General features: G+C 39.3%; 2 protein-coding genes across 5 annotated transcripts; one reads left to right on the top strand and one right to left on the bottom strand.

Moving 5' to 3' along the window:
• Window positions 1-47: 47 nt before the first annotated feature.
• On the bottom strand, window positions 48-5,983 carry szrd1 (SUZ RNA binding domain containing 1). Its single transcript, XM_074681297.1, has 4 exons — window positions 5,804-5,983; window positions 4,031-4,080; window positions 3,358-3,627; window positions 48-1,965 (listed from the first exon to the last, which is right to left on the bottom strand). The coding sequence occupies exons 1-4, from the start codon at window positions 5,846-5,848 to the stop codon at window positions 1,854-1,856; spliced, it is 477 nt and encodes a 158-aa protein (XP_074537398.1). The 5' UTR covers window positions 5,849-5,983; the 3' UTR covers window positions 48-1,853.
• A 4,611-nt stretch (window positions 5,984-10,594) lies between these two features.
• cdk11b (cyclin dependent kinase 11B) lies at window positions 10,595-25,152 on the top strand. Of its 4 annotated transcripts, none has more exons than XM_074681121.1 (20): window positions 10,595-10,673; window positions 12,164-12,294; window positions 12,481-12,620; window positions 12,741-12,868; window positions 12,983-13,124; window positions 13,449-13,585; window positions 13,837-13,962; window positions 14,083-14,181; window positions 14,372-14,506; window positions 14,603-14,677; window positions 16,262-16,494; window positions 16,608-16,698; window positions 16,782-16,903; window positions 17,002-17,107; window positions 17,224-17,345; window positions 18,804-18,911; window positions 19,268-19,384; window positions 20,380-20,528; window positions 23,792-23,981; window positions 24,544-25,152. In XM_074681121.1, exons 2-20 carry the CDS (start codon window positions 12,178-12,180, stop codon window positions 24,634-24,636), a joined length of 2,430 nt encoding a protein of 809 aa, XP_074537222.1. In that variant the 5' UTR covers window positions 10,595-10,673; window positions 12,164-12,177; the 3' UTR covers window positions 24,637-25,152. The 4 variants fall into 4 exon arrangements, with proteins under 4 accessions (XP_074537222.1, XP_074537220.1, XP_074537221.1 ...); XM_074681119.1 differs by having other exon boundaries at window positions 13,410-13,585; XM_074681120.1 differs by having other exon boundaries at window positions 12,980-13,124.
• The last annotated feature ends 59 nt before the right edge of the window (window positions 25,153-25,211 follow it).

Genomic DNA, 25,211 nt, shown 5'->3' with positions numbered 1-25,211 from the left:
GTTTTTGCAAATCATTTTATTAAATCAGTATTTACAGGCAGTTTGTGTTCTCGCTTGGATCACGCCTAAACATGTCTCCTTATGCTGCTAGATTTCCTGAACTAAAATCTCTTTACAGTATTTTGGATTTTCTCTCAGATATATTCAGCTTCTTAAACTACAGTAATAAAAATGAACAACCAGGAAGTAAAGATGTGATACAGGAGGCACAGGCTGAATTCAACCATTACAAGAACTTCTCTATAGATGATGTGCACCACTAAATATGGCTTTGTTGAGACTTTTTCTCCATTTGAACAAATAAAAAGGTGAAAAACTAAATATTTTCTATTGGGCACAATGGTCCTGGTCTGCCAGGTAGTCACAAACAGCTGTGTCTCCATGTTCCACTTTCGCTGTGGACCAACTGTTACGTTACAGTTTCTTCCATCACCAACATGTCAACACTTGGACAAAAATATAAAAAACTTGCATTCACGCATCTTGGGACATCTTTTCAGTTACATCTCACTGCATCCTTTGGACAGCACTGTTTCTATCAAAGTGCCAACCCAAGTTTTAATACATTTGTCGTTCGGGTGATCAAACCATCCGGAAAAATACAATCCTTGTTCATTTCATTCAATTTGTCTCGTCCACGTTCACCTGAGTTCCTGTGTACTGTACGTCAGGGAGGGACACAAAAAAGGACGCTGATGACGAGGTGGAGATATGATGGAGAGGTTCGTGGACTACAGCGGTCAACTCAACCTTCCTTTACCTGCTTCCAACACCGTCCTCTTATAATGACATCTTACTTAACTGATGTATATACATGGGGTTGATTTTAAAATGGGGATTTTGGTTCATTTTGATTAAAATACTGCTCTGAAATTGCTGCCATCTCATACAAAAAAGGCAGATAAGCTACTAAAAAATGGACTTGAACCTCTAATCTCTTTGTCTTTTTTTTCTTTAAGTTTTAAACAAACAATGTGATAGTCCAAAATAGACAGCTGAAAAGCACAATGAAAAAAAGCACTAACAGAATTCATAATTTAAAAAAATAACGGACAAACGTTACCCTTACCCTCCGATTTTTAAAACAAATGGCAATTTATATATTAGGGGTGCACTGATAATGCAAACAGCTTCATAAATGCACGAGTAATAGTAAAACAGCATTAGAGGTGAGTTTGTCCCAGTCTATCTGAGCAATCAATGTGGGAGAATTTGTAGGACACATCTTAGATAAATCTGTAGATCTTAAATGTTTTAAAACTCTTAATGAAAAGCTGCTGTAACAAACAGGTAACTGGTGAAGAGTGTATGATTTGATGTCTTTCTGTAAGTATCAGAGCATCCCTAATATACGTATGAATAATTAAAGACAAGCAAGAAAAACAAAAATAAAAACTTAGTCAGCCAGCTTCTTAAAACTTAAGAACATAAGAAGAGGTGTGAGAAGTGATGCCTGGCATTATTGCTGGGGACAAGCTGCTGCTGTCACTTGTTATGGCCCGTCACTTCTCTCTTTTCCCTCCTTTTGTTGAAGTCTTTGTTTCAGCCTCACAGGATTCCTGAAACGCTGCCGAGTACTGAAGGAGGAAGGAGATGGAGGCGATGGGGCGTCTTTTAAAGGGATCATCACAGTGAGTCCAGAAGAAGTCCATAATCACAGTGTCAAACTGACTGGAGGGCTGGGGAGAGAGGGCAGCACGTTTCCATTTCACTTCCTCCTTGAGTTCCTTGCTCCCTGAAAGTTCTGTGTGACTGATAGCTGGAGGAAGAAGTGTAAGACCTGAGTGCTGTCTTTGCTCTCAGGTGGCCCTGGATCTCTCTCCCCTTAATGGCTGGGTGGCTCCAAGGCCCACTTATCTGTGCTGCCTGAACCCTTGGGTGCCGTCTGGGCTGACTGGTTGCCCGACAGTGTGATTGTTTGATCGGGTGTCCTCTGAAGGCAGTGTAGAGTTATTGCGGGCTGACCTGGGCGAAAGACAGGAAAGAGAAGGTGAAGTCAGAGACTGCAGATGCTGTAATGGAGCTCTGCTGTCACTTAGCCTAACAACGGCCTACTTCTGGTATCCTCACACATGATTTTACACTGTGTGAGGCTAAAAACAAGGAGCTTCACAAGCTAACAGCCAGACCTTTGCATACACACTGCTGCTACATCCTGCTAACTGTTTCTGTTACCACCCCTGATGCCCGTTCAACAGAGGCTCTGCCCCCTCATTACATCACTGTGACATTTAAATCCCCTACAAGGTGCAACAGAGGTGTTGAATAGGCATTAAAAACAAAGCTTGCAGCAGCTGGAAAGAAAAAGTCAGCCTGACTGCTCTGATGATAACATCACTGTAGTGTTGCAACACTGGGATCCACAGGATTATAGATTCGGTTTCTCTTTTTAGGAAGAAGTTTAGGGAAGTAAATTTACATAGAGAATTTCCATAAAGTGCATTTTGAAACATTTCACCACCCTTCATAGCCCTCTTAACACAAAAGAAAAGAATCTCATCTTTTTCAGTCAATGAACTTTAACTGTAAACAAGAACCAGTCAGTCGAGTTCAACAGAGTTGCATCACAGAGCTTTCTGTGATTGTAGGGTTCCACCTTTGTTCAGTCAGAACCCAGTGAAGCCGAAGGGACACAAAAACAAAGTGCTATCAAAAGCTGAGTTTGCTAATTAAAGCCAAAAGGCAACACGCCAGGTCCTCTTGAAGTATTGTCTCTCTATTTCTGTGGCTCTTGCCAAAGGTCTGATTGAAAGCTTATGTTGCTACCAATATTGGTCAAGCATTTGTGAAACATTATGGATATCACACGGTTGAAAATACTAAAACTCAAGAAGAACTTTCCACGTGAGATATATGATTACAAAGCAGCTTTTAACCAAAAGTAAGCAGTGAAGCAAAGTGCTCCAGACTACACATCTTGTTCTCCTGTTCAAACATTTGTTTGGTACAAATGCCAGACAAATTTCACAATATCTAAATTTCACATCATTCTGTTTTATTTTGAGAGAAATATTTGTTCTGGGACACAAAGAAAAAGGACTTATTGAGAGTAAACCTCACATAGTTTTTTTTAACTATTACAGTAAAAGTAAGCTTTGTGTTGTTAAAGGAGAGTAAAGATGACACACTGCTTTAAATCATACACAAATACTTGGCTATCATACACCACAGTGTGCAGAAACAGATCTTAAAGAAGAGCTAACTTACTCCCCATCTCTCTCTTCAGTTGAATACTTGGTTTAAAAACATTAAAAGTTTTCAGCACACTGTAAGTGTGAAAACTGTAAGTGCCCTGCAGCCAAGTTTTAACAGGCTTCACGTGTAACACCTCATCAGTCAATATTTGTAAATAATCACCTGTCAGTGTTGGGTTTGTCCTGAGGCGTCTCCTCCGGGCAGGCGCTGCCCAGTATTCTCTTCCTGGCCTCAGCGTACTCTGCCTCACGCTGGGCCAGAGACTTGACCTGTGGCGTTGGTCTGTTCTGATTCAAAGGAGATCCCAATGAGCCGTTACTCGCAGGTCGTTTTAAGATACGAATCTGAGGTGGGGGAGCTGCTGGCAGAGAGTCGTCCTGTATCACCATGGTTGTCTTCAATAGGGTTCTTGAAGAATTATTAGTGGACTCCCTGGGGAGAAATCGACAGACAAAAGTGATATAACAGAGAGAGGCTATTATAAAGGCTAATTCACAGAGGAAAGAGAGGAAGTGCAGTTCCTAGAATGTATCATGAGTCCATGGATTTTAAACATCCTGTTGTAAATCCATGGACTAATAACTAACACATGCACATTTACATTAATACATTTCTGAGAAACCAAAATCACTTCTAGCTAACAATCTTATAAGCAAACCAGATCAATTTTCTTGAATTCATTGCCACTGGAGAAGCGTGCATATAGTATTAGAATTAAGAGCTGCTTTAATGTAAAGAAAAGAGTCTTGTTTTAAATTTGGAAGTGTGAAATTAAGGCAAAATCATGACTAATCCAAAATCTGAGACATTTCCCTCTCACCCTCTGGCAGCTTACCTCTCTTTTTGACTGATCCTTAGCTTCTCTTCTAACCGTTTTTCCATTTCCTGTGTGAGAAAAAAAGACACAACGTCTGAACATTTATTCATGTAAACAAATAACATGGGGTGGGGAAAAGTGCTGCAGGTAGCAAGCAAGTCAGAGTGGATGGAAAGCAGGGCTCAGTTACAAGCTATTTATAAATGTTCAGGACAGCTGCCAAGTCATAACAGACAGAGTGCTCATCAAGCTAACATTAACCAGCTGATGTTGACAGTGAAAATAAAAAAGACTATACGGGACGTATTTTAGATAGAAAATACATTCAACGTATGTCAAAGCGACATACCAGAAGAAAAAAACAAAACAAAACCTCACCTGACAAGGTGCTAATGTCCTGACCCACTTAGACACACTAATGATGACAACTACAGTTAGCCAAATGTTTGCCAGATGTTTTATACAACAAGTCAGGCACTATAAGTATCTCTCTGCCCAATTATTAGTAGAGAACATTGTAAGAATATATGTCCAAAATCTGAAGATTTAGACAAGCTTTTTGTCTGTTGTGGCCAAGCTAAAACTGACACACAAGAATGCAAGAATTCCTGGTATTTGGCCTTTCTCTCTCGACACTGGACATGTCTACTTTAGCCTGACTGAAAAGTATCATATAGATATTTTCATCCGAAATACAATTTTTCCTAAAAATTAAAACAAGATGTCAGAAAAGGTATATGTCACAATTTAAAGTAGTTAAATTAATCACAGAAATTTAACAGTTAATGGACTGATTCCTCCCATCAAACATGTCTGATGAAAAAGATGTGTGAAAAATATTTCTCAACAATTTAATGCCTCGACAATATTGTAACTTAAGTTCCACCTTTGTCTAAGCAAACAACCAATCATGGATTGGATTTTTTTAAATCGCATTTGAGGGGGTCAATCAAATTTCAACTGGGCCCAAATGACACCCGGCCACCCTTTAAGAAACGCTCCTGGCAGCAACAACCAAGCCATGTCAATTACAGGAAATCGCCTGTTCAGCTCACAACACGTTGTGCCAAGTTTAAACATGTACTAAAACCAGGAAAAGATAAAACTAACGCAAACTTTTACTTTAACCAGTTGGTCTAGCAGAGTGTAGCTTTTTCAAACATGTTGTGGGAGACAGTTTGAGACAGATCCAAAACGATTACAGTCCTCGCTAGCTCAGCTCCTTTCTGGGAACGTTAAATCCCCTTTTAAAACAGAAGTTATATAGTTATAGAATGTCTAAATTAATACAAAGTTATTGTCTTCGAAGAAAGGGACAAACGTAATGCGGTTGAAGGTGTTTATTGAGTTTATCTCACAATTTTCATTAAGTTAAAGATATCCATGGACACATTTTCCATGTTAGCCAGGTAATAAATAGGTAGCTTAGCTTTAGCTAAAATCAACCAAAGCATTTCACATGTATTTTTAATTTCGTGGGTTTCACCTTCACGTGTGTCATGTCTATAGTCTGTATGATACGCACTGATTCTGACATAAACGGATAAAAGAATCGAGCGAAGTACATTTGGATTAGTAACCGTAGCAAGGCTAGTTAGCTCGCTGGCTAATGATGTTAGCTCACCAAGTTTCTTAAAGCTAATGTTAGCCTTAGCCACATTGTTGGCCCGCGGTAGCCGTCCACATGAAACGACATTATTAAGACTACCAAAGGTAAACACTTAAATCCAGGAAGGATACCAGAATAATACGAAACGTCAACTTAAGGTTTGTTGTGCTTTTAATTCTTACCCCACTGTCAGCAGCTTCCTCCCAACTTTCGGAGACCTCATCCATGTTTCATTTTGCTCAGACACGCTGTGGTGTTAGCCCTGCTGAGCTCCTTCAAGTCCGCCTCCCTCTCTGCTCACTCTTTGACATCACACTGACGGAGTTCCCCCGAGCATGATCCCCATTCACACAGCTGACTGGGCATGAGGCAAGAGTACATATCTACATATCGCTTTGAGGACAGCAAACACAGAACAAACTGAACATTCTCAACTATTGTGCAAGAAAAAGGGCGGTATACAGTTTGTTCTTCACATAACACAGGTTTGTGAATGAACTGCTTTGGGGTACATATTAAATTTATTTATATCACATTGTCACACAAAATTGTATTATTACATTACTAAACACGCTGTCAGTAGATAAACAGTAAATAAATGTGTGCCACCCCAGATGGCCAGGGCTGGCACAAATTTGATTGGCTAAGACAGATGCAAACCAGAAAAACTCAAACATTCTTAGTTTCGCTTGTCTGAGGCGGGGTTTGTGTTAAAACAGATTTATTTATTCATTTATTCGTTTTTAGGCGGTTGACAAGACAAAGGGAAACATGCCTTTATTCCAGCATGTGTGACATGTATATATATATATATATTTTTTTTTTATTATGTATGTACATTAAATCCTTGCACTTTTTCAGTCACCGTAAAAAAAAGCATTTATAATCAATAAATAAAATAAAGCAATTTGAACTGCATTTTTTAAAATTAATTTAGTGATTTACTGACTGAAAAAAAGAAGAAAAACAAACAAACAAACAAAAAACATTGCAGGAGTCTGTAAACATGTTTGCATAATCTGGAGCTATAACATCAAATAAGCACACTCCACTTGTACTAGTATGAGTTCATCACTTTTGATTATGTTTATTCTTTTGTATTTTTCATTCTTGTGGCTAAGAACTGTGTTTTTTCCATATGAAAATGAAATAATTAATCCCCTGAAATTAATTAATTTTCATAGATAAAAGAACTTTATAATTTTACATTACAAGATATTGTTAGAGACCTTAAGCTTATTTTGAGCAAACTTAAGGAAAACCACAGCTGAGGAGCAAATTAATGTATGATATCCATGACATTTAAACTACAAGTTATGGTATTTAGAATTAATTTATATTCCTATTCATTTGCCCTCCAAAGGATTGAGGTTGCTCTCATTTCACATCAGCTAAACATATACATGTGTCCATGTAACAAAATAATCCATGCACAGTCAATCTTTTTTTAATATTGAAATTAGTTTGTTCCATAAGTGTAGATTTTTTTTTAATCTACATGAGACTGAGTATACAGTGTGTATCTTGTTTGTTCCTGTGCTCTATCAACTGGCTGACAAGGCTGTTAGGAAATGACCACCAACGGAAATGTTGTTTTATTGCAGCTTCGATCACATTTCCTTCCTATCATATGACATCAGATAAGCAAAATATTAAAATTATATAATGACCGGATTTAGAATAGATGTTGATGACAACAACAAAACATAAACTCATTAACCTGTCTGGTAGTCACGTCAGTAGACACCTTGGTTTTATGTGTCATAGAAATATTTGACAGCCACAAAGCTGCAGTTGTAAATAAATGTATGAAGCTAGTTTTACTGTACAGGCTCATAAACTCTATAGTGTCTCACTCTGTTTACAATGAGCTTTGACTTTCTTTTTTCAGCCTATAGTTTTACATTGTGAGCTCAAACAAAAGTAGAAAGCTCAGACTATTAAAAAACTCTAAAATTACTTTCCAATGTCAGTGATAGAGGGTTAAATTATCCATTTTTAAGAGATAACAGCGTATTTTGCTCCATATTATTTTGAACTTATTGAAACCTCAGCAGTCTTAGTGAGGCAAGTTCAGTTGAGTTTACCAGGCTCCCTATCATCTGTCACATTGTTCTTCTGTAGACCAACACGGCTTTATAGTGGTGATATGGTGCATTATAAAAATCTACCAACAAAATTTACTGCAAGATATGCAAGACATATGATGTACCAGCTAACTTTTTGATACATAGTATAAAAACAGAAACATGTCTGACCCTGATATCCACACAAAAAGGGTAAGAGAGCCTGTGCTAACATGGGTATTGTGAAGTTTTAAAGAGTGGAACAGTGATTTTATCTATTAAGTAATATTCAATAGTTTATTGTTTTCTAGTTTATTGTGTGATGTGTCTCTGGGAATACATTTTATTTTTGCATTACTGTAATGTACATAACTGTACATTTGAAGTCTGTTCTTACTCTTGGTTAAATTATAATGTCTCATGGGGCAGTTGTGTCTACCTAAGCTTGAGTATAAATACTGTATATAAACAATATGAATAGTACCTTTGTAAAAGAGATACTTCTAAAGAAAAAAGGTAGTGAGTTAAGGAATTCATATATCCTTCTGATCTACAAACTCTTGAGCATTAAGTTGCAGTCGGTGTATTTTTTAAAGCATACTGGGAAATGAGTTTTAAACGTGAAGGTCATTCTCTTGCACTGCATAACACTTTGGTGAACTGTATTGTTTTTTTGTTAAGAAAAAAGATATGCTGCACAAGTCAAGTGAATTAGGTAGGTTGAGACGTCAACTGCAGCATGACACAGTTGTGTGTGTAGGATGCTGAGGTGTTTAAAAGGGCTGAAAGGTACTGTCTCTTCCAGGGCAAGGGGGATTTAGATTTGGTCTTATAAAATCAAGAAATTTTGCGATATAACACTTTATTGTCCTTAATGTATTCTAATAATGTTGCTTCCAAGAATTTCCTCACCTCATCTTTTAAAATGATTGATTTTAATTCTTGATGTACCAAGGGACAGATATAAATGTATTACGATACTTTTTTTTCATACAGAGTACACCACCTTGCTTAAGAATAAACACCAATTTCTGCTACTGGTTCACAGTGCATTGTATTTTTTTTTTTTTTTTTTTTTTTTTTTTAGAAAACCATTAACATTGTATCCTGCTCAGTTTGTAAAATATTCAATAGCACATTGTGATAGACTTGTAATACATTTGCCAAACCTTACTTGAATGCATTTTTCCTCTTTCACATTAAATACTCGTGTTGTATGGTTGCAGAACTCCACTTTTATTAATAAATCAAAATACAGATCCAATCAACATTGGCAAAATTTTACAGAACATTGTTTGAAACTTTTATAACAAGGTTTGAGATATATCTGACTTAGCATGTTTCTTGTTTATTCATAACCATTTTCTCCTCTCTGGGCTTCAGCATCAGCACCTGTGGACGTAGTACCCTGTAACGTATCCAATCATGTAGATCAACACCAGTGCGCCCAAAGCCACCACTGTCTTCACCACAATTCCAGTGGTACCAACACACACTCTGTTGTAGATCCTGTGAATGTGACAGCAAACAAAGCAGATAAAGTTGAGTATGTTTTGGTTGACTTAATTACACTCCTTGCTAATGCTTAAACAGTGACTATGTTTGTTTCTTAGTAGCTTCAGAAATTTTGACACTCCATGATTTGACCCTTAAAGCAAAGTTGAATCTCACCTCATCATAGGCGTCTGTGATGCCTCCACGTTCATGTTGATGTTGTCCTCATTCCAGCGATCATATTGCACGCTGCCGGTATTGTTAGGATCCATGTGGAAGTCCTTTCTCTCCTTTAAGGTTTGTCTGTTGCCAGGAATCACTGTTCAGTCACTGCTGTACTGCTCCACCTTGACATATAAACTCTGAGAATTAGTGATTGGAATGTGACAAAATGTCTGGTAAAAAGTGTGTCCTCAAAGTTTTTCTGTTATAGTAGTGGACTACCTGGTAACATTTGAGAGTGTACAAGCATGTTTAGTGACTAAATACTGATTAACACATACTTCATTTGAAAGAAGATCAATCATGACCCAAAGTACTCAAATTATGTCAACAGCTGAGGCACAAAAACAGATCTCTTATCTAATCCAATCCAAAGCAGATGTAAAGTTACATTCAAAAAGCAGTTGCTCACCTGTCTGCATCTGAAACAGTCCACTACCTGCTCCACTTCTGAGCGCCTTTTAAATAAGACTGAGGCAAAGAGAACTTGCTCAAGCTTCCTGTTTGGTATGAGACCTTGGTCATAGTTCCTTGAGGTCAGCCATAAATCCGTTGGGTGAATTCAAGGATTTGCCTTTCACCTCCATGTATTACCTTATCTTGTGCAGAGATAAAAGGCCATTTAACTCTGAAGGGCTTGTAAATCCGTGGATTTTATTGCATCCTGTGAACCAGAAATAAAAATACAAAACCCCGAGATCCGGCATACGTGGTTGAAACTGATTACCAAGATATTTTGAAGATGTGCTTGGAGGAAGAACATACTGCACTGCAGATTACCATAGGTCATCAGAGCCATTTTAAGTTTGACATCTGAAAAAAATAAAAAATAAATAAAAGAAAAGAAAAATCTTTCTTAAACTCTACATTTACATTGTAATAATAATCACAATCATTATAACAGTAATAAATCACAAATTTTTAATTTATAATAGTTTTGCTGTCACAAATAACCCATTTTTTATAGTAGACAGCTCTCTTATCAGAGGACGGATGTGATTTTTTTTTTTTTTTTTAACTGTATTCAGTTACACATGAGTTTCTATGCTGTTAAGTTGATAAGTGCAACTTAAAAGAACTGCTTTTATATATTCCAATGCAGAAATAAAATTTAATGGAAATTTACAGGGCATCAATATTATTCTCCATTCTGCTACTTAAGTCAAATTATCTCCGTGAGGAAGTGTTTGTTTGACATCGGAACCTTAACAGCCGTTAGTACCACGTTTGTTAGTTCCGGTGTAGCAGAATACCGCTGCGCGTATTTCAGGTTCGTTTAGCATTTTCACATGCCTGCTGGTTTATGTAATATTTTACTTTAATTACGCCTCTAACCGTGGATTTAAACACAGTTATGGTGTCTCTAATGTGTATTCTTAATCCGTTGTTTATAACTGTTTTCAAAGTCATGTAATAAAGGTAGAAAAGCTGTTTGGCAGCAGTTACTCATGCTAATCTTAGCTAGCATGCTAACATTAGCACATTAGCATCACAGCTTGTACACAACAAAGCGGGAACACAGTGAGGAGAAACCAACTTAAAATGAGTTTTTATTTAGTAGTCTATTCTGTTATTTAAAAATTCATCAACCGATGCATTCAGAGACTAGTCTAACCGCAGTGAACTGTCTGTGTCTGCGTGCTGTTTTAGCTAATGTTAGCGCAGTAGCGTGACATGTAGCAGTTTAATGGTGACGATTTAAGTGTGTATTCCATAATGACATGTATTTTCAACAGCTTAACGCGGGGAGGTTTTTTTGGACGTTTTGTTTATTTATTTATTTTTGTGTAAAGGTAGGAATGCATAAGTGAAAAATCTTTTAATCATTACGTTTACGTTTCAAAAAATGTGACGTTAATTCAATGCAAAGAGATCTGCCAATAAAGAATAATTTGGACCCTATCGTTACGTCAAGGCCCCGTCTATAAACTGAACGTTCCGTTGGATTCTGTCTTTATAACTCGTTGCACAGGTCATAGTTTAGCAGGTTGCATCAAAGATGATTTATTGATAAATGGTACGAATGATTCTCCCAAACGTTCACTGATCCGTTTAACTGTTAATATGAATTCAATTCAATATAAACTCTCGATTTCTGCTTTTATAAAGCTTGAATAATTTTAGTTTTTGTGAACATGATCAGACAGGTGATCTCTGTACTCTATGTTTACGAACCAAGACAGTAGATGTAGTTGGTGGTGTACTGTAGTATATGAAAGGTGTTGCTCATATTATGCTCACTGAATTGCCAAACAAATGGGCAAATATATCATTAGGTACACCTTTCAATGCTATATTCTCCAGCACACTATCAAAACCATCTTCATCTTTAAAAATCACTATTATCAGTAGTTTTCACCTGCCTGGCCATGTCAATAAAACTGAAAATTCAGGAGCTTTGTTGAAGAAGACTTTGTAGAGCTGTTGAAAAGGGTTACATTAGATTGTTTGCGTGGTAATGGTGTGAGTGATAAGGGTGGGTATGAATTGGTTGGATTAATTAAACAATTTTGAAACTTTTCTCTGCCATTTTAGTCAGTTTTGTTAGTTTTCATTTTGTACAAAGACATAATTAAATATCATTTGACTACCAAAGATATCTAGGGCAAACTTATTTTCTGTATTTAGTTAGTGTTTTTTCATAGTAACAACTTTGATGATACCACTGATGACTTTTTCTGGTAACCAGACTTTCAAAATAAAACTAAAACATTCTGATATGTTCACTCATTCGTGTTGTTTGCATGTGACTTTGAGCAGGCGGTGGAGAGTGGATGCTGATGGGGGACGAAAAGGACACCTGGAAAGTTAAAACTCTTGATGAAATCCTACTAGAGAAGAAACGCAGAAGAGAATTGGAAGAGAGAACAGACCCCAAGCGCCCGAAAAATGTAAAGTATACATGAACCCATATGAGAGCCACTCAAGCTGTGTAATATCTTTATGTTAATGCAGTGTAAAGATAAAGATAGAGATAACAACGGCTCATTTCACGTCTTTTCTTATTGCCTATCAAAGGTTGTTTTATGGGTATTTTCTCCAATGTACCAAAACTTTGTTTGTATTGTGTTTCACAGTTCACCCAGGGCCCTGTTCCACAGGCGGATGATCGGGAAGCCAAACGAGACACTCCGGAGGAAGGAGAACTACGGGATCAGAGAATGGAAATAACAATTCGTAATTCCCCGTACACACGGGAAGACTCAACTGAAGATAGGTATGTGAAATTTTCAGGTGAAATCAAAAGGAAAATGTTTGGTTTAAAAATGTCTTCCAGCAATAAGGCACAGACTGTCTGGAATCTTCAATGTTTTTTCTTTCTTTTCTTTTTTTATAGGGGGGAGGAAGATGAGTCACTCGCTATCAAGCCTCCGCAGCAAATTGCCAGAAAAGACAAATCTCACCACAGAAAGGAGGAGAAGAGAAAAGATAAAAGACGTCATCGCAGTCACTCGGCTGAAGGAGGTGTGGGAGTATTGCTTATTCAAATAATCAGAAGCATGTGTTTCACAGCTGAATGCAACATGCCGTGAGTGCTTCCTCTGATCTGCTTCCCCTCACATTTTTCTTTCATAGCAGGGAAACATACTCGACCCAAAGATAAAGAAAAAGAGCGAGAGAGCGATCGCAGGAAACGGCAGTGGGAAGAAGACAAAGCTCGGCGAGACTGGGAGAGACAAAAACGAAGAGAGCAGGCCAGAGCTCATTCACGCAGAGAGAGGTGAGTGTTGAAAGCATCAAATATGACAGTAGCTTTGATCAGTTCCTGTGAAGAATTATTGCTGTGTGCTTTTTCTGATGAGCAAACTAAATCGAGCCTATTTGAAAATTTTTAATTAAAGTTGATAAACAAAATAACCATCTAGTGAAATCAGGCTCTGAAGTATTTAAATGAAAATCTAGATAAATTAAGTTAATGGAGCAATCATAAAGTCATAAATTGTGTGTCTGTATAAGCTGTTACAACCCCCAAAATGACAGGTTGACCTTTTGGTTGTCTGGACAGACCTGGTTTGGACTCTCCTGGGTTTTTTTTGGACCACAGGGACCGTCTGGAACAACTTGAGCGCCAGCGTGAACGGGACCGAAAGCTGCGCGAGCAGCAGAAAGAGCAACGGGAGCTGAAAGATCGGGAAAGGAGGGCTGAAGAGCGGCGCAAAGAGAGGGGTGGGCGACGAGAAGGTTAGCCAAAGAAGTCTGTTCCCCTCTGCCTTAGTCTTTGTGCTAAGCCAGTTGATGCACTCACTGTGTTACTGTACACACAGTAGGGTTTGAATGTAAAGGACTGTCTCAGAAATCTAAATCTCTCACAGTATAATCCATATCACAGCAGCTATGACTCTTTATCAAATTAAGCAATAAATCTCAACCAAATCCTGTACAAAAATGAAATAAATATATTCTGTAGTTCTGATCTTTTACGCTCCCCACAGTGCCATCTCACCACCGGATGCTTCCTGATGAATACGATGACAAACCAAAACAAAGTAATCGTAGTCGCAGTCCCCTTCGTGCTCCCAGGGACAGATCAGAACACAGTGAACCTCGGAAAAGTGCAAGTGAGTTTCCCATTATTCCACACAAAATACTGTGCTTGCTCTTAGCACATTAATGTCCACCCAATGACTTATAGACAGAATCATTACAGGGCTTTATTACTCACACTGATTTTTCTGCAGCATCAAAGGAAGAGAAGCCTGAGGGCAAAGACCTGCTGACAGACCTGCAGGACATCAGTGACAGTGAAAGAAAAACCAGCTCTGCTGAATCCTCCATTGGTGAGAATGTGATACACAGATTCAGCAACCAGCAGAGATATAAGCTGCTGTGTCTCTATATCTATAAATAACTAAACACTCATTTAAGGCTTGTTCCTTTTGTGAAGCCAATGGCGCATGAGGATAATAACATACGTATTTATACCCCTAAGTATATGTTTAAGTTTATGTCTATTTTTTTCTTCTCTAGCCTCTGGATCAGGCTCTGACAAAGATGAGGATGACGATGAAGAAGACGAGGAGTCTAGCAGCCAAAGTGAGGGTGAAGAGGAGGATGGGGAGGAGGAGTCTGTTTCAGGCTCAGGGAGGTCTGAGCAGAGTGCAGGTAAAACTGTTTACGACTGCTTCTCTGCTTTGAGTTCCATCACTATCTCCATTTAGACTGCACCACAGGTTTGTAACAGTTTCTTCTTTCTCCCAGAGGATGTGAGTGAAGATGAGCAGTCAGAGGAAGACTTTGAAGAAGAGAGGGAAAACGGAAATCACATCCCTGCAGGTGGGTCAGCATGTTTACTGTGAATGTTTGTGAAAGGATTTGTTTTCCAATGGCAACATGAGATGGCTCTCGGTTTGCAAAGTCACTCTTATGACATAAATATTTTGCCTTTTCAACTGAAACTTTTTTTGAAGTAAACGGATTAGTTTAACATATTTTTGTCCTGAAAGAGTTTAAGACAGAAGCTGCACAAGAGAAAGACCATCAAGATTCATGTTTGAGTTGGGTTGGTACTTTCATAGAGAAACAATGTAGAATTTAACATTATTCTAATGTAAAGAATGTAAAATAAGTGGATGCACAGACATGCTTTCATATTGCTTTAATACAGATAGATAGATAGATAGATAGATAGATAGATAGATGGATAGATGGATAGATGGATAGATGGATAGATAGATGGATAGATAGATAGATAGATAGATAGATAGATAGATAGATAGATAGATAGATAGACAGATGGATAATATACACATAGAAATCCAATGATCATACACACCTGATTAAAATTTTAAGACCAAAAAAAAATGAAAAACACCCTAAAACAAAAATTATAGTTTCTAAGAAGGACTCAGCAATGAGTAGCTCAAATGTTCTTGTTGATCACTTCAACAAGTTCATGCTGAGGATTTTCTTAACAGACAGCCAATCAGATCCTCCGTCTCAGTGATGGTGATATATATTTTTGGGTCAACCAATTGACTTTTTTGTTCCAACCCTCAGGATCTTTGAAGGAATTTCAAAATGACTGTCTCACTGCAACTAACCACAGCAGCTGTGGCGCGTTGCGGGAGGCCTTGCTTGTGCAGCTGAACGATTCAACCACATTCAAAGAGAGAAAGATTTTTAGCCTCTGCAAACAGGGTTTTTATGACAGTGCAAACACCTAACAGAAAATGACATTGAATCCACATTTTTGTGTAAATTTTGTTTTTTAAAGGCTGTGGTCTTAAACTTTTGATCTGCTGATGAACAGCCTATGTCTGATTTTTTTTCAATAAATTGATGACTCATTTTTTTTAATCTCATTCCTATTTCTTCTTTTTGCATTTGAAGCTCCATTTAGAACCTTTTTAAGATCCAGCGGTGCAAAATGCAAATTTGTGCATTTTTTCAGCTGGTCATAAAATTTTGATTAGGTGTGTATGACGGATAATTCTACGATTACTTTTTTTTCATCAAAATTGATGTTACAATATTGAATATTTTCTCAGCACAGTGCGTGCTGACTCATACTGTGCAGACCTAAGTTAGAGCTGGTTTCAGGAGAGAACTAAATAGCTGTTGTCATTTTTATGAGGATGGAACGAGACACAATTTTTGATATCCTTAACATGATAGAAATTCATGATTCATTATGGTGTTTGCAAATACATTTAAAAAAAAACAACAATGTTTTTATCGTTTTCAAAATCTTATTATTTCTACACACAGTAAATGCATAATCCAACTCAGGGCAGTGGAAGCACAACGCTACTCTCACATTAATATTAGTTATATCTCTACAGCTTCTAGATATCAAACATGTAGCAGCTTTAATTTACTCCCTAAACCTAAAAGACTGACTCCACTTTAACCCCACAGTTCCTGAATCCCGTTTTGACCATGACTCTGAGGAGAGTGGTGAAGACATGGGTGAAGAAGAGGAGGAGGAGGAAGAGGAGGAGGAGGATGAAGCAGGAGATGGTGACCCCACACCTCAGTCTCAAACTCATTCTCGCTCTCCCACTCCTGAAGAAAACTATATCCCCGACTCGCCTCCTATTTCCCCAGTGGAGCTGAAGAAGGAGCTGCCCAAATACCTGCCAGCTCTACAGGTCGGTACCAGCTTCATGAAAGTGTGCGTCCAGCAAAGCCATGAAATATTTATTTGAAGTATTTTGATATGAGTATTAGTTAGTGTTCTTTAAACCTGGTGTTTTTTTCTCAGGGTTGTCGCAGTGTTGAGGAATTCCAGTGCTTGAACCGTATAGAGGAGGGAACCTACGGCGTGGTATACAGAGCTAAGGACAAAAAGACAGGTTAGAAAATGGCTTGCTGTCTCATCCGATTGGGTTTAATAGATAATGTTACTGAAGCTGTGAATTTCACCTCATGTTTGCAGATGAAATTGTGGCCCTGAAGAGGTTAAAGATGGAGAAAGAAAAAGAGGGATTTCCCATCACGTCTTTAAGAGAAATCAACACTATCCTGAAAGCTCAGCATCCAAACATCGTCACAGTCAGGGTAAGAGAATTTTACTAATTTATTATCATAACTTTTATCAACCAAAGTAAAGCCTTCCTTATTTAATAAGTAAAACCTAAGCCTATCTTTGGTTTTAGGAAATCGTTGTTGGAAGTAACATGGATAAGATCTACATCGTGATGAACTACGTCGAACATGACCTGAAAAGTCTGATGGAAACCATGAAGCAGCCTTTCCTGCCAGGTAATGTGACTCACTTTTCACTTCTGGTCAGTTTGTGTTTGCGTGTGTAAAATAAATCTTTCTCATAGGAGTTACACATTTCGTTGTCTTTGATAAGAAGCGGTTTCCTCTTTCAGGAGAGGTAAAGACTCTGATGATTCAGCTGCTTCGAGGTGTTCGACATCTTCACGATAACTGGATCCTTCATCGTGATCTGAAGACGTCCAATCTGCTCCTGAGCCACAAGGGGATCCTTAAGGTATGCTGGGACCGTCTGTGGTCTTCATGTTATTTCAGCATTCGAAAACAGATGACATACACTGCCTGGCCAAAAAAGTCCCCACCTGGATATCACTAAGCAAATAAAAAATATCCTGTTGGATAATTACTGCATGGGTGATTATCGTTCAGCTGGCAAGAAGTTATTTAGCCCCAACTGGTGCGATGAGTTGCTTCTCATTTCTTAAACAACCATGTGGAAAGACATCTTGTGGTCGGGGAAAAGATGTTAGTCTGCTGAAGGGTCAAATCATTGGCATGTATCAAGCAGAGAAAACATGCAAGGACGTTGCAGAAACTACTTAAATTGGGTTAAGAACTGTCCAATGCATTATTAAAAACTGGAAGGATAGTGGAGACCATTGTCTTCAAGGAAGAAATGTGGCTGGAAAAAAAATCCTGTATGATTGTGATCGGCAGTCACTTAAATGTTTGGTGAAATCAAATGTAAGAAAAACAACAGTAGAGCTCAGGGCTATGTTTAGTAGTGAAATCAAGAACATGTCCACTCCCCCAATGAGAAGGGAACTCAAGGAATTGGGACTGAACAGCTGTGTTACCTTAAGAAAACCACTAATCAGTGAAGCTAACTGGAAAATAAAGACTTTAATTTGCTCGGGAGCATAAAGACTGGACTCTGGAGCAATTGAAGAAGGTCATGTGGTCTGATGAGTCCAGATTGACCCTGTTCCAGAGTGATGGGCCATCAGGGTAAGAAGAGAGGCAGATGAAGTGATCACCCATCATGCCTAGTGCCTCGTGCTATGATCTGGGGTTGCTGCTGTTGGTCAGGTCTAGGTTCAGCAACAGTCTGTGCTCAAAGAATGAGGTCAGCTGACTACCTTAACCCCATTGAGAGTCTTTGAGATGTGCCGGAGAAGGCTTTGTGCAACAGTCGGACTCTACCATTATCCTGTGCAAGATCTTGGTGAAAAATAATGCAACTGGATGGAAATAAACCTTGTGACATGGCAGAAGCTTCTCAAAACAATACCACAGCCAATGCGTGCTGTAATCAAAGCTAAAAGCAGTCCAGTGAAATATAAGAGTGTGTGACCTGTGTTTTTGGTCAGGCAGTGTACATACTCAACACCAAAGAGATGTAAAAACAACTGGATGGACTCATTATTTTCTGTTTGTTTGCAGTCCTTTCTTCTGATTTTCAAGATTCAAGTATCATTTCTATCAGTATTCAAGAATACTGAAGTTAATCTTGTATAGTTAAAAATCAGAAAAATATGAAGAAAAAAATATGAAAAAACAACTAATTGCGTTCAACAAACAAGAAGTCAGTTTGAAGGTGGATGATGTTGGTAATCCAATCATTAATGAAAAGCCAGAGAATTTGAAAACACACCTTGGAGGAATCAAATTAGTGCTCTTGTTCACAAAATGCTTGCCAGTGGCGTTAATATGAGTAAAATCTCTTTATCTGCAGATTGGAGACTTTGGTTTGGCCCGGGAGTACGGTTCCCCCTTGAAGCCCTACACCCCTGTAGTGGTGACCCTGTGGTACCGATCACCAGAGCTGCTGCTTGGAGCCAAGGTGAGAAGAATTCAGGATCACACTTCTGCACTTGGCAGGCAAATGATGACTATGTAACAACTCAAGAGATGGTTGTTGAGCTGATTTACGTCTGTGGTGGTTATTTTATCATGATTGATTTGCATAAGTAAATTTAAACACAAAGAAAATATCCTTGAAGGATTGGGTGTCTAAGAAACCAGAAACCGCTGAAGACTGTTTGAGTCTTAAAGTTTATTTACACAGGCAGACGGCAAAGGTCCAGCTGCCCATCAGCACATCCACTCTCGCAGAAAAGAAGACCCAGACTCAAAAGGGCCCCAGACCGTAATCTCTGTTTCTGCAGACTGTCAATGTGTTTGTTCTTCCCTCCGCAGGAGTACTCCACAGCTGTGGACATGTGGTCAGTGGGCTGCATATTTGGCGAGCTCCTTACCCAGAAACCTCTTTTCCCTGGAAAAACTGAAATCGACCAAATTAATAAGATCTTCAAGGTAAATGCCCCCTTTTTATTTTTTTATTAAACCAAGTAAGCCCACAACATAAAATGTAAAGCTCTACTATTAACATCCTGCAAATCTTGTTTAAGTGTCATCTGTCAGAGTAGGTCAGTGTGCAGTTCTGAGTTGTACCACAGGGTGGAGCTGTTGGCAGACATCAACCCAAGTGATAAAGTTATGAAACTGCAAAGTTGAGCACATGGTTATTTTTCAGTTCAGGGGATAGTTGTGTGAAACCATGTCATGCTGGTATGTTTGGGTCTTAACCAGTTCTGCAGCAGTTAATGCTAGAGGCTTGTTGAAGCTGTGTTAAATGTTTCTGCACATGTCTGTATGAGTCCATCCTGCTAAAAAAAATACACATATCAGACTCGAAACGGGGCCACTGATCATTTCAAACTGATCCCCCTTTTTTAACATGTGTCTAAACAAAGCAGAGGAATCTCTCTTTAAGACGAACAGAAAAGCTCTTTAGACAGTTGAGCTAAATGAAGCTGATATCTGAAACTATTAACATGCAGACACAAGTCAAATAAACCCCAGACCACAGAAGTTTGGGTAGGAACTGTAAAAGCAGTGAGAGCTGAAAACGGAGCTTTTGTGTCTGGTCTGTAGCATCGACACACATTAGCTCAGCAGCTGAGGACTCGGCTGCGGCGAGTGGGCTGTCGAGGGATTGGCTGCGTTGGTCTCCTCACTGCGGTTATCCTCTGCATGTCATCACAGAGCAGCTAAAGTGGACTGACCTGGGTTGTGGAAAAACCATATTAGTTGGTTGAATGATTTTTAAGTAGATGATGTGCGTTATACATGACAGCTGATGTCATTCTGGCCTCCCAAGTCATCCTGCAGTCTGATGAGTTATGGTATTGAAATGCACTTAGGTCTGCCAGCTGTCTTTGGTTGATGAACACATGTATATGTCCCATCCATCTCTGTGTGCTGTCTGCTGACCTGTGTGTGTGTCTGTGTGTTTGTTTCCTCTGTAGGATCTTGGGTCACCCAGCGAGAAGATCTGGCCAGGCTACAGTGAACTCCCCGCTGTGAAGAAGATGACTTTCACAGAGTATCCCTACAACAACCTGCGAAAGCGCTTTGGAGCACTGCTTTCAGACCAAGGCTTTGACCTCATGAACAAGTAGGATTCTTCAAAGCTGTTTCAATCTAGAAAACAGGATTTAGCATTAAACCCCACAGACACTGCATTGCACCTTAAATGCATCACTGTCAGCCTGATCGTCTGGTTTGTGTTTGTGTAACTGTGGCTGCTGATTCTGCAGTTCCAAACAAATTCTTGGTGATGTCCCAGCTGTGTTTACACTTTTCACAATCAGGAAAGCATTGGGAGCAGAAACTAACCGGAAACACTTATCTCCAATAGCCCTCTTGTTGTGTGATTAAGGGTTGCACAAAATAGAATAGAATAGAATAGAAAAGAAAATACTTTATTTATCCCTGAGGAGAAATTGAGGTATCTTAACTGACACCTAAGCACCAGCACATCGTCCTCACCTTTTCCTCACCTTTTCCTCACCTTGTGGGAAATCATCAGGCCTTGCACCAGTTAGCATTGGCATGCTAAAGGCTGCTAACAGCTGATTTCACATGTAAACAATGCAGCCATGGTTACATGTAGGATCTCCAGACAAACACAGGAGCAAAAATAGTAAAAGTATCACTGAAGACAAAACCAGTTTGGTGTCCACGACCAACAAATGAACCATACAAAGTAATTAACCACTCCAAATACAAAGATGATGAAAAAGAGATGAAAATTTTCAAGAAATGGACAAGGAAGAGAGAGCTACTGTAACAGTCAGCCACAACAGGGTGGTGCCTAGAAACAAATTAAATTATTGATTAAATTAATAAATAGAAGTGTGTGTCTAAAACACCCAAAATACATTTATAGTGAAGTTTCTGTAAAAGTTTCTGATATTTGGTTGAATATTTAATATGAAATTAATTCAGTTGAGACAGAATAAACCCTCGGACCATAACAGCACTTATTTGACCATTTGTACCTAGCCTGAGAACATCAGTGTGGGGATCCTGGTGAAGTGGTTGTTGATAGTTGTTAGTTGGAAGCACTTTAGGGTTTCCTCATAGATTGAAAGTCCTGAATACATCTTGAAAAAACATGTCCATGTCATATTTTTTTCCATCCACTATTGATGGAAATAATATCAATGAAAGGCAACCACTTATATCAGTAACAATCAGCATGACAGTGGAAATTGCCTTACTTGGATGAAGGCTTTGCTTCGCTGTCAGAGTCTGTGACTCTTTCCAGCTCAGGCAGTGCATTTCTGGCAGACTGACTTAAAACATGACAACGGCAGCGGACTTGTAATTCATCAACATGCCTCAGCTGCAGTCCCGTTCCATCTCCTTGTTCCCTCTCATACACACTCACCATGGTGATGCTCCACACTACAGGAAAATGTTTTACAAATAACGCACATTTAATACGGAAAAAACTCACACAGCGAGTAATGGGTTCATTACTCTCTCACACACATTCTAGGCATCAGCATTGTTTAGCAGCTGCAAAGAGCAGAGACAGGGTTTCTCAGCCCTCCTCTCAGGTCCTCACCCACCCACGGAGCCATTTTTCCTACACCTGTAAATGACAAAACCACACCACTCCGCCGCCGCACAGCTGCAGAGGATGATAACACGTCCACTGTTGCTGCTGCTGGAGGAATCACAGTTCAGTGGAAGGTTGGCGTTCGTCCAGCACAGCTTTAACCTTCCAGCTGTCAGAAAACTCACGAGGCGTTTACCCAACCACAGATTAAGATCACGGGAGGTCAACACGGGAGTAGAGCCTCTGACAGTGCTGGGTGGTGGAAGTTCAGAGGTAGAATTTGGCAGATATATATCACAGAGATGTTTGGAATATCACACCCTCCTGTGTAACGAAATGTGTGATGATCTAGGCCTTTGGTGTATCTCTCAGACCTTGGTTTATTTACTACCCCACATAAGGTGAGCTATATAAGGGACCTGTATTTCAGCCCATGATACTGCTTCTTTTGTATCCTATGTGATTATTTTCCATCACCCAGTGTCCTAGGTTTACACAGTTTGTTGTCTTAAAAGCTCCTGGTTCCATCATCAAACAAGTTTTATGTTATATGCGGTGCTCAGGCTGTTGTTTTCCAGCTAACAGGGTAAGAAATATTCTGGCGTTGTTTTGTTCAGTGTAAATTAAAATAGTGAAACAAAGCCTTAATCAAAGTGTAACAGTTTAAGTTTCATGCTCCTCCTTTCATTGTCAGTTTTGGCCCCATGTGTCATAAAGCCGCTGGGTATGATCCCAGTCTGTAACCCCTCCACGTATAAACAGACAGCTCTTTTCATGCCCTGCTCACATGTTAAGGATTTTAATCACACACCAGGAAGTCCAATTATCCCAATTAAACAGTTACTCATTGTGCTGTGTTGGTCCTGTCAGACAGTGTTATGATAAAGTGAGCCCCTTAAACTTGACTGCACCTTGACTCCAGATTGTTTGCATCATGAGAATCAGAAAACTGTTCAACTCAATTTAATTCACTTTTGCTTTTGGAGTTTTTAAGCGTTACTGTTTACTAGGAATGAGTCACGTTTTTCGAATATTCAAATTATCACTTTGTTAAGAAATAATTGAAAAGTTCATGTGACTTTTAGGTCATCTTCCAGTTTTTATCAGCCCCTGCTTTGTGTTGTGTAAGACTTCATAATAATTTAAGTCTTACACAACACAAAGCAGCACAAAGTGCCAGTTATTGGTGAGTGAGTGCGACAGTCTGCGATGCAGAACTGGAGAAAACACTTTAGCTGCGCTACCACCAAGCAGTCCGGTTCGGTTCAGTATGGTTTGGCACGGTTTGGTACAGTTAAGCTTGATCCTGTTTGCGTTTCCACAGCAAAACTGTGCCCCCTCGTGGTAGGCGGCGTTCAAGCTGGATGCCGAAAGCCGCAAACGAAGAAGAAAAACGTAGAAGAACATAGATGGAAGACATGATTCTTTGTGGATCTGTCCCGGGATAAGTCAGTGGAAACGCCACAAAATGCACACCGTACCGACATGAACTGAACTGGTCTGCTTGGTGGAAACACAGCTTTTGACTTCTACTTTGGCAGCGCCAATGAGTTCGGAGGAACTTGTACAAAACAAAACAACAAAAAGATAAATAAACTGAATTTAAGTGCAAACCTGAAAAACTAGAATATTTAGATCATATCTGGGGCAAGAACTACTTGAACAATCTGTGAATAGTAAGCAGTGACTGTTGACCTCTGTTATCCACACATAGACAAAACGACCTCCAAATAATCAGAGCTGCCTGATTTCACTTGCTCACTCAACTGCACAAGTATAAAAATAACTCTTCATCATCAACTTCCATCCAGATTCCTCACCTACTGCCCCGGCAAGAGGATCTCATCAGACGAGGCCCTCAAGCACGAGTACTTCCGAGAGACGCCGCTGCCCATCGACCCATCCATGTTCCCCACCTGGCCGGCCAAGAGCGAGCAGCAGAGGGTGAAGAGAGGCACCAGTCCTCGTCCACCCGAGGGAGGCCTGGGCTACAGTCAGCTGGTAAGGACATTAGGCTCCACTTTCTCCATTACATAGGGCTACCAGGCTTTCTGAACGCTGTCTGTGTTAAATAGATTACAGAGGTACAGGCTTCTGCTTTATGTCCGCTTATTTCCTCCTTGTGTTTTCCATGATGAGCACCTTCTAGTCCCTAATGTTTTCACCAGTGGGATGACCCACCCAGAAGCTTGAACCTGATACTGATATTTTTAAATTAAGTTGGTGTTTGTTTTGCTTTCTACCAACAAATTAGACTCTTTAAAGACAGCTGGTGTGGTTTTTGATCTGTTTTATTCTCGTCAAGGTGGAAAAGCTTTGAAACAAACCTTGGGACATTATAACCAGCAAATAATAACTAAAGTTAAACTGTTTACACAGAAAGTCATGCATACTGGAACACAATCACGTCTCATCAAAGCCCTCTTTAGTTTTATTTTAAGGTAACCAGTGTAGTGTCGATCAGCTTAAGAATAAATATGCAGGACATGAAACTGCATTATGTTTAAGTAATGAAACTTGATTCAGTCCACAGCAGTTATATTTGTTTCCATACTCTCTGCAGGGGGATGATGACCTGAAGGACACAGGCTTCCACCTGACAACCAGCAACCAGGGAGCGTCTGCAGTCGGTCCAGGATTCAGCCTCAAATTCTGAGTCCAGATCCTGCAGGAAGTCCGTTTGTCTGAATGAGGAGAGGGAGCAAAGAGATCTGGGACTACTACTGAAGCCAGACAGTATCACTGGTTTACAACGTTAAACCGGATCATTATCAGATACACTATCATCCAACAGTCAGGACTGTTTCACAGCAAGACTGCTGACAACCAACATGTTGATTTCTGAGACTTCACAAATGTTACTGATGCCTCTCATTTTTCCAAACAGTTCCCATTTTAACTGTTTCTATTTTAGCTGTTGAAGAGGAGACGCTCAGAACCATAAATCTGTTGGAAGTGTAGCTCTGTTTTGTTTTATTTCCCCGTGTATACTTCATGAGAGGACCAGATTTTTCTAAATGGTTGGTATTTCCTGGCTGCCTGAGCTACTGTATAATGATGCAGCATTGGCTGTGTGCTCCATCCAGCATTATGTCAGAAATTCACTTTGGACTGTCAGGTCACTTCATGAAAGGAGGAAACTGTTTTTGCTAGAAATAAAGTTTGAAACTTTGTTTTGTCTGCTGCTTTTTCTATATTTATAAACTCTGTCCAAACTATGCAAACACAACC

The sequence above is a fragment of the Halichoeres trimaculatus genome, unplaced genomic scaffold (genome assembly GCF_033239565.1).
Source record: "Halichoeres trimaculatus isolate MK-OKI-2021-1 unplaced genomic scaffold, fHalTri1.1 fHalTri1_scaffold_11, whole genome shotgun sequence".
NCBI classification, from domain to species: Eukaryota; Metazoa; Chordata; class Actinopteri; order Labriformes; family Labridae; genus Halichoeres; species Halichoeres trimaculatus.
Note: the sequence above shows the minus strand (reverse complement) of the source record. Positions and strands in the feature narration are given on the sequence as shown.

What these genes read in the sequence shown, in the direction of transcription:
- szrd1 (XM_074681297.1), bottom strand. Translation starts at nt 5,848, where the DNA reads ATGGATGAGGTCTCCGAAAGTTGGGAGGAAGCTGCTGACAGTGGG. An exon ending in AGGAAGCTGCTGACAGTGGG is followed by an intron (nt 4,081 to 5,803) that starts GTAAGAATTAAA and finishes TTTCTCACACAG; the next exon opens with GAAATGGAAAAACGGTTAGA. An exon ending in GACAAACCCAACACTGACAG is followed by an intron (nt 1,966 to 3,357) that starts GTGATTATTTAC and finishes TCTTTCGCCCAG; the next exon opens with GTCAGCCCGCAATAACTCTA.
- cdk11b (XM_074681118.1), top strand. Translation starts at nt 12,178, where the DNA reads ATGCTGATGGGGGACGAAAAGGACACCTGGAAAGTTAAAACTCTTGAT. An exon ending in GCCACAAGGGGATCCTTAAG is followed by an intron (nt 17,346 to 18,803) that starts GTATGCTGGGAC and finishes CTTTATCTGCAG; the next exon opens with ATTGGAGACTTTGGTTTGGC. An exon ending in AAATTAATAAGATCTTCAAG is followed by an intron (nt 19,385 to 20,379) that starts GTAAATGCCCCC and finishes TTTCCTCTGTAG; the next exon opens with GATCTTGGGTCACCCAGCGA.